The 19,096-nt window shown below is 37.8% G+C and overlaps 1 protein-coding gene across 1 annotated transcript in view; it reads left to right on the top strand.

The window, feature by feature from the left end:
• Positions 1–19,096, top strand: part of AHI1 (Abelson helper integration site 1) — a 203,861-nt gene that overhangs the window by 78,746 nt on the left and 106,019 nt on the right. Inside the window, exons 19-20 of the mRNA XM_047102438.1 lie at positions 68–94; positions 14,059–14,173. Of these exons, the coding sequence (XP_046958394.1) occupies positions 68–94; positions 14,059–14,173 (142 nt within the window). The remainder of the gene's footprint in view (positions 1–67; positions 95–14,058; positions 14,174–19,096) is intronic.

Consider the following 19,096-nt stretch of genomic DNA (forward strand, 5'->3'; position numbering starts at 1 on the left):
GAGTTGATAATTTTATTAAGATAAAATTATGAATATTTCCTTACTTGTTGTATTGTATTTCTTTTAGGAGGTGATACGAGCCTGTACTGCAAAGGTAAGCAGTTTTTATCAGGAGGAAGATAACTTTAAGACCAGAGCTTTCATTGTGATGTACCAGAGAATTGAAATGTACCATTCGGAGTTTTTACTAGAACTTTTACAAAAGCTAGTCAGATGTGTATTTTCCTTATTTGAGCTCAAATCTATCAAAGAATTATATACGGGAATCTGAGACTTTAACAAATACCTTCATATTTTCGAAGATTTAAGAATATTAAGTAATTGGAATGTACTTTCAGTAAAGGGCCAGCAAGGTCATTTGATCCTCTGAGAAAAATATTATACGATACTTAATAGGTAAGAGACACCAGTACAGTTCCAGTGGATGTATGCTGAGTAAACTGTATAAGCCGTGAAATGCATGCAAGGTGCGCGTAAATAACAGTGATACACTGTGTGCTTATAATGCTCTTGATCATTTACTTATACCAGTGTCTCACACTTCTTTTTCCATTTAGCTGCATAGCAATCCTGACAGGCAAATTAGATATTATTGTTACTCCAATTTTAGAAAGGAGGAAGCTGAGGCTTATTGAAGTTAAGTGATTTGCTCAAGACCCCAAAGTTAGTGGAAAAATAGTAGCATACCTTTTGATTATTAAACAGTTTCAACCAAATTGTATCTAAGATGCTTCCAACACAGCAGCTTTCTTCTTTTTACAAGCAAAGCTATTTTATATGCAATCTCTAACTCCGTTGTCAAGAAAATAAATTTTAATTTAAAAGATTTGGAATGGCACCATATGTTTGTCTTTCCCTCTCCTCTGTCCACTCCCCAAATTCAGTTGAATAATTAGACATTCATTGATTTATCAAATGTAATTATATCTATCACAGAGTAAAAGGGTGAGACATTCAGAAGGGAATTAGCATGGTGTTGGTATGTTCAAAGACTGCTTTGTGTCATATCAGTGCAGTGGAAGTATTTTTTTATTCGGTAAACATATACTACCATGTGGCAGGCACTTGGAATACAGAAGTAGGTCCTAGGCTATTGCTGCTTTTCACATGAGGCATCTTATAGAGGAAACGTGTGAGAAAACACTATACTTACCCCATCACTGAACTGTCCAGTATCAGTGAGGACCCATCACTTTTTTACCTAATTATCGCAAGTCAACAGGATATGGAATATAGACAAGGGGAAGGAAGATGAAGGGAAGAAGAGAACAAGCTATATTCTGACTTGGGCTGCAGATATTCAGGAAACTTGCTCCTGATAGCGGTGATTACTATAGTGATTGTAGCTCCAAGATTACTACCTCTTCTTAAGTATACATAGTATATAAAACCAAAGTAAAAAATAATTTTCTGGCTAGCAATTCAGAGCTTTTTCTCTTTAACAAATAAATATATATACGCTTCTTTTGTTTAAAAAATTTTTTTAAAAATATTTTATTTATTTTTGAGACAGAGAGAGACAGAGCATGAACGGGGGAGGGTCAGAGAGAGAGGGAGACACAGAATCTGAAGCAGGCTCCAGGCTCTGAACTGTCAGCACAGAGCCCGATGCGGGGCTCGAACTCACGGACCGTGAGATCATGACCTGAGCCGAAGTCGGACACTTAACCAACTGAGCCACCCAGGCGCCCCCCCCCTTTTTTTTTTTAATATACGCTTCTTTTGTAAAGCTCTCTGAATGTCCAAAAGTCAGGTGATCTGTACATATTTGCCAAAGGTTGAGGAAACTGTCATCTGCTAATCTGGAACCTCTCTGCAGATGAAGGATCGTTATATTCATCTTTGTACCCCAAGTCTTTCACAGAAGTAAATTAAATGCTCATTGAAAATATGATGATATATTTGGAAATTAAGTATTTGGAAAGATTAACCTTACTATTGTCTCTAGTTATTCTTTTTTGGTAAGTTTTACTGAGAGGTAATTCACATACCATCATAATTTGCCCTTTTGAAGTATACAGTTACTGGGTTTTACCTTACTCACAGGCTGTGCAAGCATCACTATTACCTGATTTTCAAACTTTTTTATTGCCTCCAAAAAGAAATTGTGTTTCTCTTAGCAGTCATTATTTCTATAGGTATATGCACATGCACACACACACACACCCAAACTCCTGGCCACCACTAATATACCTTCTGTCTCTATAGGTTTGCCTGTTCTGAACATTTTATATCAATTGAATCAAAGAATATGTGGTCATTTATAACTGGCTTCTTTCACTTAGAATAATGTTTTCACAGTTCCTCCGTTTGTAGCATGTTATCAATACTACTTTTTATTGCCAAATAAGATTCTGTTGTACAGATATATTACATTTTGTTTACCCATTCATCAGTTTATAGACTTTTGGATTGTTTCCATTTGGGGGCTATTATGAATAATGCTACTCCAATCATGTGTGTACCAGTTTTTGTTTAGGTGTATGTTTTCATTTCTTGAGACATATAGGAGTGGAATTGTTGGGTGATGTGATAACTCTGCATTTAACATTTTGCACAACTACTAAACTTACCCAAAGTGGCTGCACCATTTTAGAATCCTGTGTGGTAATTCTATATTTAACATTTTGAGGAAATTTTATATTTAACACTTTTCCAAAGTGGCTGTGCCATTTTATATTCCCACCAGGAATGTTTAAGGGTTCCAGTTTCTCCTCATTCTTACCAACACTTGTTATTTTCTGTCTTTCTTAGGATAGCTATCCTAGTTGGTGAGAAGTGGTATCTCGTTGTGGCTTTTGATTTGCATTTCCCTAATGACTAACGACATTGAGCATGTTTGATGTGCCATTTGTATATCTTGCTTAGAGAAGTGTCTGGTCAAATCCTTTGCCCATTTTAAAAAAAAATTGTCTTTTTAATGTGCATTTTTTTAAGAGTTCTGGATACAAATCTCTTATCAGATAGATGATTTGCATATGTTTTATCCCACTTTGTGAGTTGTCTTTCCACTTTCTTGATGATGGCCTTTAAAGCAAAAAGGTCTTAATTCTTGTGAAGTTCAGTTTATCTATTTTTTCTTTTGTCACTTTGCTTTTGGTATCATATCTAATAAACCATTGCCTAACCCGACACATCAAAGATGTACCTCTTTTTAAGATTTTAATATTTTTAACTCTAACACTTAGTCTGTGATTATCTTCTCTTTTTTTATGTGTGTAATGCTATGTGGAGCTATAACTTTATCCCATTGCATGTGGCCACCTGGTTGTCTCTGCACCAGTTGTTGAAAAGGCTGTTCGTGCCCCATTGAGTGGTTTGGGCGCCATTGTCAAAAGTCCTTAGTCTTAAAAGCAAAGTATATTTGTGCAGTTTCTCATTTGTTGCAACCAGGGTAGTAAATTTTGCCAGGTATCTAAGTTTTTTCTTCCTTAAATCCCAGCCAAATTTTTATGTTGTTGAAGATTCATTCCTTTTTTCCATTAACGTGCTTTAGTAAGTATTTGTGTGTGTGTGTGTGTGTGTGTGTGTGTGTGCACATGCACACACGCACATGTGTGCTTGGGTTAGAACAGTGAATAGGCACATTTTGTCATTGGAAGATAAACAATAAAAAAAGGAAACAAGGTAATTTCAGACAATAAGTGATGTAACAATAAAAGTAGATCCCTGAGACAGAGAATGCTGGGGGAGTGGGGGACAGCTGCCCTCAAAGTGTGTTCATAAAAGGCCTCTCTGAGAGAAACATTTGACAAGGAGCTAGTCCTGTCCTGGAAAATCCTCATCTGGAAATATAACTGGCAGAAAGAAGAGCACTGTGTGTAAGTAGTAATCATCAGCAAGTAAGGAGAAACGGTGTTTCGTGACGAGGTTGGAGAGGTGATCAGGAGACCATGCATGCCTTTAAAATGCCTGTAAGCATGGTAATGCAGGGGAGGAACAATTTCCCTTCTCTCCTAGGTTCTGTCCTTCTAGGTCTGATGGTTAGTTGACATAAGAAAGATTAATAAAAGAAAAAAATCTAATTATGCACATATGGGAGCCCCACAAAAATATGAGACTACAAAGCTGCAGGCAGTTGAGGCTTTTATAAACCATCCTTAGCGTAGGAAAGGGAGCGATAGGGATAGAGGGCTCCAAAGTGGGAAGGCAGCCATTCCCAGGAAAGTGAGAGGAGGAACTGTTAGGCGAAGAAAGCCTGCCCTGCCACGAAGTTAAGTCCCTCCAGTGAAAAAGGTCTCTCTGGGCATAGCTCTCTTCCTAGTAAAGGCCTCCTTTTTAAAGTACATTTCCTGGGGCGCCTGGATGGCTCCTAGTAAAGGCCTCCTTTTTTTTTTTTTTAATTTTTTTTTTAAGGCCTCCTTTTTAAAGTACATTTCCTGGGGCGCCTGGATGGCTCATTCAGTTAAGCATCTGACTTTGGCCCAGGTCATGATCTCACGGTGTGTGGGTTTGAGTCCCGCATTGGGCTCTGTGCTGACAACTCAGAACCTGGACCCTGCTTTGGATTCTGTGACTCCCTCTCTCTCTACTCCTCCTCCACTCATGCTCTGTCTGTCTCTCTCTCTCTCTCTCTCTCTCTCAAAAATAAAGAAACATTAAAAAAAAATTTTTAAGTACATTTCCCTCATTGAAGGGTAGCTTCTCTACCTGTTTTCAGAGCTTTTCCAGTGTCTGCAGTTTCTGAAAATAATCCTTATGCCAAAGAGGCATATTTGAGGGTGACATATTCTGCTAAACCTTCAGTAAGGAGTTAGGTGTTGTTTTAATCAAAGAAGCTGTGATGGAGGTATTAAGCTGGGGAGAATGTGAGAATAGATTTTAAAGGGAGTAAGTCTTCAAGCAGATCAGTTAGCTGACTTTCATGGTTGTCCATGAGGAGATGGTACCTGGACTAAGGATGGTGTTAAAAGATAAACTGACACCTATTAAAATTTTTTAGAGTTTATTTGAGCAAAAATTGATTTGAACGGCACAGCGTCAAAGTGGACATGGTTAGAAGTGCTCCACTGGCAGGAACTGAGGAAAGACTTTTTATAGAGAAAAGGCTGAAGCAAAGCAAGGAAATTAGAGATTGATGGTAGTTTAAAGCCTAGTTGGCCATTTGTGATTGGTTGTCCTTAGGTTTCAACTTTGTAACCTGGAGGTATTTACTGGCTTAGATTGGGCTTTGCTTCCATAGCCTGTAAGGCCAGGCGCCATGGCATTAGAGCTGCCTGAGACTCATCGCCTCCTGTTTAATTAATTTCACAGTGGCAATAATGAATTTGCAGGCAGTGGACAGATTTGCAGTATATTTTGGAAGCAGATTCAACACAGCTCAGCGATGGATTGGATGTGGTGTAAGTGAAGGAAAGAGGAAAGTTGGCTTCTGTGTTGCTGCTTGCGGCAATTGTACGGATGCTAGTAGAGCTTTGAATGAGGTGAGGAATGCTGGCGTGGAGGGAGCAGATTTTAGGAGCAGAGTTTTGCATGTGGACATAGTTGTGTGGTAGGTGTTTGGACTTCTGAGTCTTGAATTCAGGGAAGAAGTTAGGGCTAAAGTTACATTTATTTAAGCTGTGAGATTGGATGAGATCTCCTGGGGAGAGGTAGCTAAAGATCTGAGGCACGGGTCCAGGAGAAGCGTATGTCAGAGAAGCCTAGAGGAGAGTATTCCAAGGAAGAGAGGTGCTAAACTATCACGTGTGACTGAGAGAATGAGCAAAATGAGGATAGAACATTGAGGATTGTATTTGGCTGGATGGTGTCCTTTGGTTACCTTGATGGAAACTGTTTCAGTAAGTGGCAGAGACAAACGCACAATTGAAGCGAGTTGAGGACAGAATAGAAGTCCATAAATTTTGACTGGGAAGCAGAGAAACAGGAGCTGAGGAGGAGTCGTCAGTGGACAACATCAAAGCATATTTATTTGCTGATTGGAATAATTCAGCAGTGATGGAGAAGTGGGTACTGTACCACAGAGGTGGTCATTGCTGCCCTCAAGTCCTTGAAAAAGTGAGAGGGGATGTAATCCTGAATACTAGTGGAGGAGCTGGCCTTAAGAGAAGGGATTTTTCATCCCGTCTGATAGGCCAGTAGGTGGAAACTGGGTAGATGCTTGGATACAAATTTGATGATGGGAGGTTGTAAGAGTGCTCATCTGATTGCTCCAAGATAGGAAATGGTATTAGAAGTCTTGCATTGCTCTGAATTGTGATAGCCCTAAAATATCAGTGTATGAGTTTACAGCTTACGGATTTCCTTGCTCTTTTCCTTGGCTTAGAGTTGGATTGAAGCACATCAGAAATGGTATTGCCTGGAGTCTGTGTCCATTCAGCTCTGTGTTATTCCTCACAAATGGAACTAAATCTGTTTTTCTCCTGTTTCCGGACATAATTATATCATACCTGGCATGTGTTAGAAATGGGCCTATTCTTCCTTAAATTATAATTAATTTTGGCTGTCTTTTCCAGAATGAAATTATGAATTCCCTCAGAGAGAAACAACTCTCTTTCTGCCTTCTCCCCTTCCTCCCTTCCTTCCTCCCTTCCTTCCTTCCTTCCTTCCTTCCTTCCTTCCTTCCTTCCTTCCTTCCTTCCTTCCTTCCTTCCTTCCTAACTTCTTCCCCCTCCTCCTTGTTCTCCCTCCCTTCTTTCCTTCTTTTTCAGCTTCACATAGTACTGCCTCCACCTCTAATGTTACATTTCTGAATCTCCACACTCCTTTGTGAGCTTCTCAAAGCTATTTGTTTGTTTTTTAAATTAGTAATATCACCTGTCCTAGATGAATATAAATGCAGCCAAGCTGAAGTTCATTGAATTATGTTTAGTAGAATAATGTTGTAAAGGTAAGGTCATAATTAAATTATAATCTAATATATCATAGAACATAGTATTCACTAAAAAATAAAAAGGTTTAAAAAACGGAGAATCCAGAGATGATGATTTTTATAAATCTCCTAAAAAAAAGTTTGGATATTTTCATCATGAAGAGATAAAAATTAAGTTGAGATTTTAATAGAATAGTTGTTTACGCTTATTTGGAGAGTTTCTTTCTCAATGGTTTGTTTTTAATGCTTAAAATTATTCCTTCATGGCATTCCAAAACTTGAGAAAAGCAAATTAAGTGTTGTTATTTTGACAGTATTTGGGAGACTGGCCTGACTGTAGGAGTGGTACAGGCCAAAATAGGCCACTAAAAGAAATTATGTAATTTTATTCCTGAAAGTTTTAGAAAACAAGAAAAACCCCTTGTTTTACGAAAAGCCAGTTTTCCTCCCATGTGTCTCCTTTACTCTCGCTCTACCACCAACCTTCACAACACTTCTGGTACCAGATGGGCTGTGGTTTTTTTTCCCACACCAAGCAGTTCTCTGCGATACAGGATGTCCTACACTATAACTCAGTTGTGACATTGTCCACCTGAGGAGAGCGGCAGATCAGCAGATTCCACAGGTTTAAGGACTCAGTCCCACAAGACTTCACGTGCCACCACACCTCTGACATTTCAGGTGCCAGTGTGGGTCCACATTGTTACCTGTGTTTCTGACCAATCAGCTGTAAATTGGAGGGTCCCGGGCCAATTTCCTCAGGTTCAGTTAATTCCCTGGAGCAGCTAAGAACTCAGAAAAACAATTTACTCGTTACTGTTTGCCAGTTTATTATAAACGGATGAAGGATACAGGTGAACATCCAGATGGAAGAGATGCAGAGGGCAAGGTGTGTGGGGAGGGCCCGGAGCTTCCATGATCTCTCAGGCGCAGCACTCCCCGCACGTCCATGTGATCACCAACCTGGAAGCTATCTGAACCCCATACTCTTGGCATTTTTATGGAGGTTTCTTCAGGTAGGCATGATCAGTTACAATTCCATTTCTAGCCCCTCTCCCCTCCCTGGAAAATGGGGGGGGGGGCATGGGCTAAAAATTCCAAGTTTCTAATCATGGCTTGATCTTTCTGGAGACCAGCCCTCATCCCAGAGAACACCAAAAGTGACTTCATTAGAACAAAAGACATTTCTGTCTCCCAGGAAATTCCAAGGTATATAGGAGCTCAGTGTCTGGAACCAGAGTCAAAGACCAAGTATTAGAACAAAAGATCCTCCTAGTACTTTTATCACTTAGGAAATTACAGGAGCTCTGTGCCAGGAACTGCAGCCAGAAACCAATTTTTTTTTTTCTGTTACTTCACATACCTATTTCTAGATTTAAATTGAGTATTAAACCATGAAATTTAATGTATTTTTTACTTTTAAGGCTTTCATTCTACCAATTTTTATCATTAAAAGGTTACATTTGAGAAGTCTTGAACACAGTTACCACCTTAGCTTTGGGTAGGTTTTTAAACATGCACTGCTTTCACATTTATATTACTTCATTTGACTTCTGTGCAATTCTTATTAGTTTTATAGGAGTTATTTATTAAAGAAAGATGAACAAAAACTGGTTCTTACCCTCAGGAAGATTACAGTCAGTTGGATAGTAATTAACCAAATAATTAAGCACACCAAAGTGTTACCACTGCTGTGATAATACAGTATAATAATAAGATACGAGACATGGTGGGGAGACAAGGGAGGGAGAGGTAAGTTCTCCTGGGAGAATCTGAAAGGCTTTTCACACATGATATAATACTCGAGCTAAGGCTTGAAAAAGGAGTTGACATCCATCAGGAAAGTGGAGGCAAAAGAAAGCCCATTCCTGGAAATGGAACGGTATGAGCTAAGTGACAGGGACATGAAACAACTTGGCATGTGTGCAGAGTTATACACAGTTTGTCTTAGCCAACATAGGAAAAGGAGTGATAAGGTTGAGGAACTAGGTAATTATTAGAATAGAAAGCTTTGTATGCCAGGATGAGAATTATGGACATTATCTAGTGGAACAACTGATGATAGGTTTTAACCAGAAATGTTAGTCAGTAAAATTAGCATTTCAGAAAGATTATCTTGTTAGTAGTATAGAAGAAGAATTAGAGATACAGGAGATAGGGAGACAAAGCAGGAGACTATTGCAGTACTTTGCAAGCAGAGAAAAAGGCCTGAACCAGAGCCCTGACTGAAGACAAAGAGTGGGGTCAGATGTCCAAGCATCTAATTGACCTAGTGACCAACTCTGTGGAGTGCGAGATGGTCGTGTAGGATGATGTCCACCCTTGTGGCTGAGGCAACTAAGTGGATAGCAGTAGCTTTCCCTGAGACAGTAAATAATGGAGGGAGTTAGTTTAGCTTTGAACTTAACGTGTTTGAAAGAGTTTTGGATTTCAGAAACGTCGGCATAGAAGGCAGATGAAGTGATGAAAACAGATATTACTGCCTAGGGTGACCTTGTGGTGTGAGGGAAGAAGAGGAACCAGTGCGTCTAACAGGCAACCCTGATAAGCAGTGGTGGCAGGATAGCCCACAGAAAACAGTTTTCCATAAACAGAGGAGAGTGACTGGCAGTGTTAGAGATCTCAGAGGCTTAAGTGAATCTGCTAAATCGGCCCAGTTGAAGTCTTGGGTGACTTTAACTTCAGATTTAGTCTTCTGGTAGAGAAAAGCTTCATTGTGCTTGGTTGAGATTGAATGGTTGAATTATATGGATAGCAGTTATGTGCTATTTTTCATGGAGTTTGGCTTTCAGTGAAGCTTAAGGAAATTATGGAATCATTGTGAGAATTTTTCATTTTTTGCTATTTGTTTCTAGACTGAAGTAGAAAGATCTATGCTTTTTTTACTATAGGGAAACAGCCAGTGGAAAATTTGAAAGTAGAATTTGGAAGAGCTTGAAGTATCCCCAAGGGAGAGGCACCAGGGTGGTTCAGTCAGTTAAGCATCGGACTCTTGATTTCAGCTCAGGTCATGATCTCGAGGTTCTTAAGATCGAGCCCTGTGTTGGGCTCCACGCTGTTAGGGTGGATTGCGATTCTCTCTCCCTCTCTCTGCTACCATGCACTCACTCTCTCACTCTCTACCAAAATAAATAAACTTTAAAAAAAAGGTATCCCCAAGGGAACAGATGGAGGGATTAATGTTCAACAGAGGGGCACTAGACGAAAAGAGGTGAAGGTGGATGTAAGAGCTGTGTTCTTTGAGAGGTTTGAACATGAGGGTTTCAGAGACTTGAAGACCGAATTTTCTCTGTGAAGTAAGGAAATACACTGAGAAAGGAGATAAAGTTTGGAGAAAGCCAAAGACATTGAGATAAATTGACTTTGACTAAGACATGTTGGATAAATGGTTTGAACCAGCACTACATCTTAATTTTTAAGCTTTGCATGGAGGAATCATATCAGTTATCTTTGAACTACCAGTCCTTGGTGTGTGTGTGTGTGTGTGTGTGTGTGTGTGTGTGTGTGTGTATATCAGAAGTTCAAAAAAATCTTGATTAAATACTGCAAAATAAAACTTCGTTATGACTGATTCAAATTTGAATTCTGGTTTTAGTTCATGTAGCAGTGATGAACTGATTTGGGGGGAGACTTCCTGGCACCTTACCCTACTGTAGAAATTTCTCTTCTGCACGAACAGTGTTTCTTCCTGATCCCTCACTGTACTGTGGTAGCTTATATGGAAAATACCTAGGGACCTAGAGCTCATGTTTGAATTTCTCTTTATGACACCACAGGCTACTCATTTGTTAGGTTTTACTAACCTAGAAATCACAGGAACTTAAGCTGCTTTAGTTTATCATATGAGAATGTTAAGATACCTGACTGACTTCAGTTGCCTCGAGTCTCATTGTGGCTCAGGTTTTCTCTTTCACTTGTTCTTTAATATTGGGATTCTAATATTTATAACAGACATTCAGTTTGCAACAGAACATTTCCTGGGTATTGGGCTTTTTTTTTGCAACCAGAACTGTCTTCAAATGAAAGTATTATCTGCATTGTTGTTCCAGTGTAATGGAAAAAAATAGCCTTTTGGAGGAAGGAGGGGACACATTTGCAAACATAAATGTATAGACCATATTATCACCTTTCAAGTTACAATTTAAAAGCAATTTGAAGTATCTCCACAACTTGAAATTTTAAAAACAATTCTACTTCATGTGTATGTACCATATAATCTAAAATCAGCTAAAATGATGAGGTCTGTAAATACATATGAAAATGAGTGTTATGTATCTCCCAAAGGTTTCATAGTTTAGCTAATCACTAAACAAGAAACTAATTGTTAGCTTGTTCAGTGTTGTGCACTCAATTTGAGGTCAGGGTAATGACTTTTTTAATATGAAAATTAACCTCCTCCTAGAGAATTAGTATTTGCATATTTTGCCCAAAGCTGCTTATGTTCAGAAAGAGTAAGCAAAAGCATTTTTGTGATTAACTTGGCTGAAGTTCAGGTGATATGTTTTCCTTTTTACTATTAAGAATTTCATTAAATTTTTATGTTTTTAGTTCTCCCCAATTTGGAGTATTAAACTGACTTTGGCAGACTGTGGTTTTTGCATGAAGCAAGCAGAAAAGTGTGTTGTGAAAAGAGGGTAGATTTGTGTAGGGTAGACTATCTTAGCCAACCTTTCTGTTGTTGTAAAACTATTAAGCAACTCTTTTCCACAGCATATATTTCAAAAATAGATATTGCTTCACTCTAGTTAATGGTTATTATTATTTTTCTCCCCTTAGGTAAAGTAGTGAATATGTATAGGCTAGCTTTGAAAATACTTGGAGCGCGAATTTCAAGTCACTATAAATAATTAACACCTATCCAAAGTCTTGAAATCTGCTGTATGTTGCTACTTACCACTTCATAGGTATTAGATAGTCCCTAAAGAAATGTTTTGAGAAAGAACAGAATTTTTAAAATGCCTAGGAAGAATATGTGAAGTCTCTGTTTGAGCAGAGACATTGAAGTATCCTATTCTAGCTTCCCCGGTGTTCTTTTTGGTTTTAGCACAAGTAAATATTTGAAGAGGAAGACTAAAAAAGCCTGTAGTATGGCGTTGTGTGTGTGTGTGTGTGTGTGTGTGTGTGTGTGTGTGTGTGTGTGTGTGTTTGCGCGCGCGCACGCGTGTGTGTGTGTGTGTGTGTGTCCCCAGCATACACTTGTTCCTTTGGACCAGATTTCAAAATGCATTGTTTGACATGTAGGAAAAAACTTTATAAGAACACAGAAGTAAAACTGAAAATGATTCTAAAAAGAGAAGTGGATTAAATAGTTAAGTGATAAATATATATCATTGTGTATAATATTTCCATGTAAAAGCATAGCACTATGAAAAATTTACTGTATCATTATACTAAATTACATATTCCTAATTACTCTTACTTCTAGTGATGTTAATAATAATAACTAATATTTCTATAGCACTTTATATTTGTATAGCACTTTATGGCTTCCCTTTGCCAACATACTCTATTTCATATATTTTTTATTTAATATGTTATCCAGTGCTTTATGTTTTGCATACATAAATAGCACTTTATAATACCAATTCATCTTTATTGTTCCTCCAGCACATTCCCAATGAAGCATGCATACTATTTTTATTATCTTCACTTAAAGGTGGAAATAAAACTCAAAAATGTGAGATGATTTCGTTGACACTTTAGGTATTGTATTGATGTAAATAGTCACCATTAATGTTGCTCAACGTTTAATCATGGCTCCTGATAGAATTTTTAAAGCTGGATAATTTTTTTTTTTAGCACTGATGCGGTATTTGACCCTATTTTGAAAAATATTTTTGTTTTTTATAAAATGACATCATAACAGTTTACAAACTTTAGAGCTATACTATTATATGGTATAATATATAATTTTTTTTTACCAAATATGTAAAAGCCCTTTGCTTTAGAAGAAAAGTTTGATACACCATTTACTATCACTATTTGAAAGAAGAGAAGCATTTACAAACATTATATGAATGATGAGTCAGATAAAGGACATGCAGGAACCACAATCTACTGCTATGTAGAACATCAAAAGGGAATTTTTTAATATTAGTACAGTAGTTGTCCTCTGATTGTTTTTTGAAAAGAGCAAGGGAAGGCAACTATTTTCATATATTAGTATTTATATGCCATAAACTATCATTTAACAGTTTGGTAATTCACAGATTATATTTTACAATAAATTAGAAATTCAAACTTCAAAATTTTTCAGAATTAGATCACATTTTATCATGATTTCTGAAAATGAAGTTATTTCAAAAAATAATAAAGGTATAATTTATTAATAACCAACAAGAGACTAGATCATTGCTGAAATTAATCACAAGTTGCAAGATAAATTTACTAATATACATTTAACACATTTGGTGACCTGTTCTTTATTTTCCTGCATAAGCTATTATTATCATGTACTTGTTACAGGTTTCATTTCTAGAAGACCGTTGTATTCAGACAGTGGAAACTATTCCACTTGGCAGGTTAGGTTACAGCTGTGTTACCTGTGTCACCGTGATGTATGAAAACGTGAATATTAGAGGTGTTTTCTGTACGGTCTCTGAAAAGGAAGTACCTGCTGTTTCACAGAATGTTAAAGAAGTGTGGCTGTAAAACATTCTAACTTTCTTAATTGAAAATTAAGGGGGCAGGTCATTTTTAATTTTTGCATGTCTTTGCATAACTTTTAAGACCACTCTTTTATTGGGGCGCCTGGGGGGCTCAGTCAGTTGAGCGTCCGACTTCGGCTCAGGTCATTATCTCACAGTCTGTGAGTTCGAGCCCCACGTTGGGCTCTGTGCTAACAGCTTGGAGCCTGGAGCCTGCTTCAGATTCTGTGTCTCCCTCTCTCTCTGCCCCTGACCCACTTGCGTTCTGTCTCTGTCTCAAAAATAAGTAAACATTAAAAAAAATTTTTTTAAATAAATAAAAAAAAGACCACTCTGTTATTAATAATGTCAATTCCATGATAAGCACATTTGTTTTAGTAAGGCAGATTTACTTTATAGTTCTGCTTTCATTTCCACTGTATTCCTTTCTTGATAAAAACTACTCTGTAAACTTTAAAAACTAAGCATATAAATCGTTACCACTTGTTTTGACCTACCATGTGTCCTGGTTTGCATTGTAAGCAAACATTTCTCATCCAGTTTTTGCATCAGTAACCCAGGAAATTACACTTTGGTTCTGATTTGCCTTTCCTATTACAGCTCAACAAAAATCTCTCGTTTACTTCAATGCCAGCCTCCTCACAGCCGTCTAAGGTAAAGCAGGCAGACATGCTGGCCGCTCATCAGATTCATCAGTTTGGTTTCACTCAGACCGGTGAGCCCCTTTTCTTATTTTGAGTACTCTTTTAAATGTTCAGATACTGTTTTTTTAGAAGATGTCATTTATTTCACTTGAGAACTGTAGCTCATAGCATTGTAATGGTCAGTTCTCATATTTGAGTTATGTTCTGGCATTTTTTTTTTCTTTAAAATCACTGAAGTCATTTCAAAAGCAAATTTGAACCTGGTAAATTTAATAGTAGATAGCTCTCAAGCTCTGTTTTGTTGAACAGAAAATAATTTTAAAGTAGCAAAACATGCATTTTAAACATGTGTAATATTAAATCTGATTCAGTTTCCCTTGGATAAAAGAACCATAGTTGATGGATAATCCCATTTTATAATTTCAAGGAAAGCCAAGGTAGAATACATTTGGGAAGAAATAGGATATAGAAATCTACATAAGTCACTGAGTTGAAACGAACTGTACAGTTGCAAATTTTTAGGCGAATGTTTTAAATTTATTTGAATAATATTTTCAAAGGATGTCAACGAAAAAGCATCAAGGTGAGAAATGTGTATTTTGGGTAATTAAAGAGGACTATTTCTGTTTGTTAGGCTGTATGTTATGACAGTGTATTTTCTATTGAATTCTTTTAGAAAGATGAGACAGCTGGGAATAACAAAATGATTATCTTTGACAAAGAGATTATAATAAGAAACTTGAGCTTGAAAAGATTAACATTATTTACAAATCCAGGGACAAGACTACTTTTCTACTTTAAAAGTATTTGGAGTTTACATATACAAGCTGTTTTAATATAGTTGCATTTTAATATTGCTGTATAAGTTACACATTACAGTGTGAACATACTTAAATTAACAGTTCTTATATTCAGTCCTGGCTGTGCCTTTTATTATTCTTATTACATGAGAACTTTAAATCTTCATTTGAAAAGTGGAAGTGATGTTTACATTGGATATTGTTGAACTTCAAATCACATAGCACATATGAAAACACTTCGTAAGCATAGGTACCATATGAATATAACATACTTATTAACATGATGAATGTATATACACTAGCTGTGAAAATACTTTCAATTCTCATTGCAAATCACTATAATAATTAAGTTATCTCAAACCTTAGAAATTTTAAATTTCTAGTGTTTTAGATGTGTGCCAGAAGTTGGAACAATGGCATTAGTAATTTTTAGGCACAATAAAGGGCACACTGTGTGCCACCCCTTTAGACTCTTAATCCCTACACCCTAAGTAGATACTTAGTTTGCCCTCAAATCAGGTCATTTTATTTATTTATTTTTTATTTTTTTTTTCAACGTTTATTTATTTTTGGGACAGAGAGAGACAGAGCATGAACGGGGGAGGGGCAGAGAGAGAGGGAGACACAGAATCGGAAACCGGCTCCAGGCTCTGAGCCATCAGCCCAGAGCCCGACGCGGGGCTGGAACTCACGGACCGCGAGATTGTGACCTGGCTGAAGTTGGACGCTTAACCGACTGCGCCACCCAGGCGCCCCTCAAATCAGGTCATTTTAATGACTAGGAAAGAAAGAACCTATCTCTACCACTTGATTCCTGTCATCCGGATGCTTCAGGATCAAATCTGGTTGAGTTAATATATTGATTAAAACTCATTCAAGTAGTGTCAGCCAACAAAGTGAAGATGATAGATGAAGAATTCTTCCCTTTTCCATAAAGGGAAAAATAGGGATAGATAGGAAGCCTTTTGAAATGGGAAGAGGGATTGCCACTGAGACAAATAAAGGAAAAAGGAAAGCCAGATATGATAAAGGCCAGTCTTTCAGACTTCACCATTATACATAGGATTTGGTCCATTTACCTTCAGCTTTCCATGGCCTTGAGTGTAGCATTTGTATCATGCATCTCTCTGTGTATACACTATCTTAGAAGCATTACCATTAAACCATATGATAGATGGTAACACTGCTTCACTTGATTCAGTTATTAATATGCCTGACCTCATTTTAAGGCATAGCCTTCCTATAAAATTTGTTGAGATATCAATGTATGGAAAAATTATAAAAGCAGAATATGGAATCCATTGCAAAATGGCCAAATTAATCCATTTCATTCATTCAGAAGCCTATCTTTGTGGGAAAAAAACTATGCAGTAGGAAACAGGTGAACTAGTTTCTACATCTGGCTCCATTTCTAAATGACTGTAGAATCCCAAGAAATTTTTTCAGGCCTGTTTTCTCATCCCTACAGATAAATGAGGGCTCTGAATTTAAAGAGTTTCTGTCTTAAAAATTCTATGATGCTGTCCTGTATTCAAATGAGCCTTAAAAAGGGATAGTTAAGTGTTCCCCACTGTACAGAAAAACCATTAGAATCTAAAATATAAGACTACAAAAACAAATGTAGATAGAATGTTTAAAAATAAAAATCTTACTTGAAAACCTCTGTAAATATTCAGTCATATCTGTAGACATTTGGCTTTGTACAGTATAAAGAAAAGCTCCTTAACACAGAGCTAATCAGGATGGGCCCTCTAGCCCTCATGCTAGGAGGCTGAAGAGCACAGGTTGGTTTGATTTACATTCTATATGAGTTTCTATGCTGGAAGGCTAGACTCCAAAGCAGGTTTATGGTCTGTAGTAATTTCTGTTAACTCTTATTCAGGGTAAGTTCTATGTAATGGAGACTGCTAGAAAAGTAACTTTTTCTTCTTTGATTTGCATTCCTCGGAGTTTCTAGAACAGTGCCTTTTTTCATTCTACAATCATTGTAAGTGGCTCCATTGTTGAAGATCCTTTCTTAAATGGACTAAGTATTATAGTCTCCACTCTCAAGCAGCTTACAGTCTGATTGGAGACAGTAGTGAGTGTGGACCAAATTATGTCAGCATTGGATAGATTATAAAATCACAGTGTAAGCAAAGCAGGACTGGAATAGAGACGGACCGAGCAGCTAAGAGTTTTCTCAGATTTTTCTATGTCCAAATAGAATTTATGCCACAAACCCCGCCTTCCACCTCCACTTTCCCTCCTGCACACACACCGAGGCTTCCCAATCCCAGCGCTCCAGCCACATTCACCTAGTTGTTAGGTGAAACTAGGAGTAAATTTTTAGTCATCTTTTTTCCCACCACTTCCTACACCTCCACCCTTGTTTCTTAGCTTATTCTCCCTAGAGCAATGTGATTCTTTGAAAAATGAATTGGAAAAAAAAAATGAATTGGAGCATGTTACTTTCCTGCTTAAAGCTCTTAAATGGCTTCCTATCACAATTAGAATGATTCCCAGAGTTCCCACCCTGTCTTATGAAACCTTTCAGAATCATGCCCCTGTCTTCATGTTGGCCTCCTTAACAGCTGGGGGTTAAGGGACCATGCCAAGAGAGCCAAGAAGCGGGTAACCAGACCTTTGCCTTAAAGACAGCTTTGTTTGGCTAGGGGGGGTTGACTCTTAGTTAGCTGGAAGAAATGCTCAGGTGAATGTACTTAAGAAAAACTGAGTCTGTGAAGGTAGGTGGGGGTCAAATTGTGTCCTACTGAAGAGTTCATATTTTATTTTCTAGGTAAAATAGAGCTGTCCAAAATGTGTTTTTTTTTTTAATTTTTTTTCAACGTTTTTTATTTATTTTTGGGACAGAGAGAGACAGAGCATGAACGGGGGAGGGGCAGAGAGAGAGGGAGACACAGAATCGGAAACAGGCTCCAGGCTCCGAGCCATCAGCCCAGAGCCCGACGCGGGGCTCGAAGTCACGGACCGCGAGATCGTGACCTGGCTGAAGTCGGACGCTTAACCGACTGTGCCACCCAGGCGTCCCCAAAATGTGTTTTTAAAAAATACGTCTGGTAACTGAGTGAAGAATGGGTTAGACAGGAAAAAAGCTGGATACAACTCTTATGAGATCCTTATTTCAAGAAGTATTCATTAGGCTATTACTCTAGGTTCTTAGTTACAAAGGAATAAATCAGCTAATTCTATTAATCCTGTTAAAATTAAAACTATAAATCCCCCCAAAAAATCTCTTCCCGAGTAACTTTTAAGAATGAAAATTTTATAATTTTGTCAGTTACACTTTAATAAAGCTGAAGGGAACAAAACAAAAATGTAATCTTAACATTTTAGGTTAAACTGAAGGTTATAGCTCATCATGCCTCACCATGTAGAGGACATGTTATACTGCATCTCAAAACTGTCTCCATACTTCTTTAGTATATAATGAAGAAAATCTCTAAAACAATAAGAGTAACTTGTGTTTATAAAAAAAAAAATTGTGAAGTGCTTTCATATACATTCTCATTTGATCTTTGATAAAACTTTCTTGGAAGTAGGGTAAACATTAAAATCATAGGGCATGAAATCCTTCTAGAGCATCTAGGACGTTAAAACTTTGGCTGCTCAGCCCTTTACAGTGAAAGGGAGAGGCAGAGAGGCTGGCTTGACAGAGTCCATGTAGCTGGTAGTGTCTTAAAACAGTATCTCCTCGCTCCTAGTTCCGTCCCTCTCATACTACCGTACCAAACTGCCTACTCCTAGAGGAAGGCACGAGTGTAGGAGGTGGAGTGGACTGCCTTCTCGATTCTGTCCGTGAGGCTGGCCCTGGAGCCACTCCTTCATTCCTGGTCCATTGACCTCCCACTCTGCCACGTGGTCCCTCTGGCTGCAGGTGTTCTCTTTTGTTACCAGCTTTGGAGGTCTGTGATCTACTGTAGAGTAATAATCTGAACAGTACTAACTCTGTGCTAAAGCTGAGGTGAAATGAAGGTATTTCCTAAGGATTAACGAACTTCTACTTTGCTTTGACCTTTAAATATAATTCTGTGTTTGCTAGTTGTTAGATTTTTTTAAGGTTTAGTTTCAGTGATACTGTGGTATTTCAGTGTGCAGTCAAATCAACAGGTTCTCTGCAGAGAAATTTTGTTCTGTGATAGTTTGTCTCAATCCCAGATCCCATTCAGCCATCTCAAGAGTACTTATTATGGA

Source organism: Lynx rufus, unplaced genomic scaffold, assembly GCF_022079265.1.
Source record: "Lynx rufus isolate CCGP_SWC_20201006 ecotype Redwood Valley unplaced genomic scaffold, mLynRuf1.p SCAF_6, whole genome shotgun sequence".
In the NCBI taxonomy this organism is placed as follows: domain Eukaryota; kingdom Metazoa; phylum Chordata; class Mammalia; order Carnivora; family Felidae; genus Lynx; species Lynx rufus.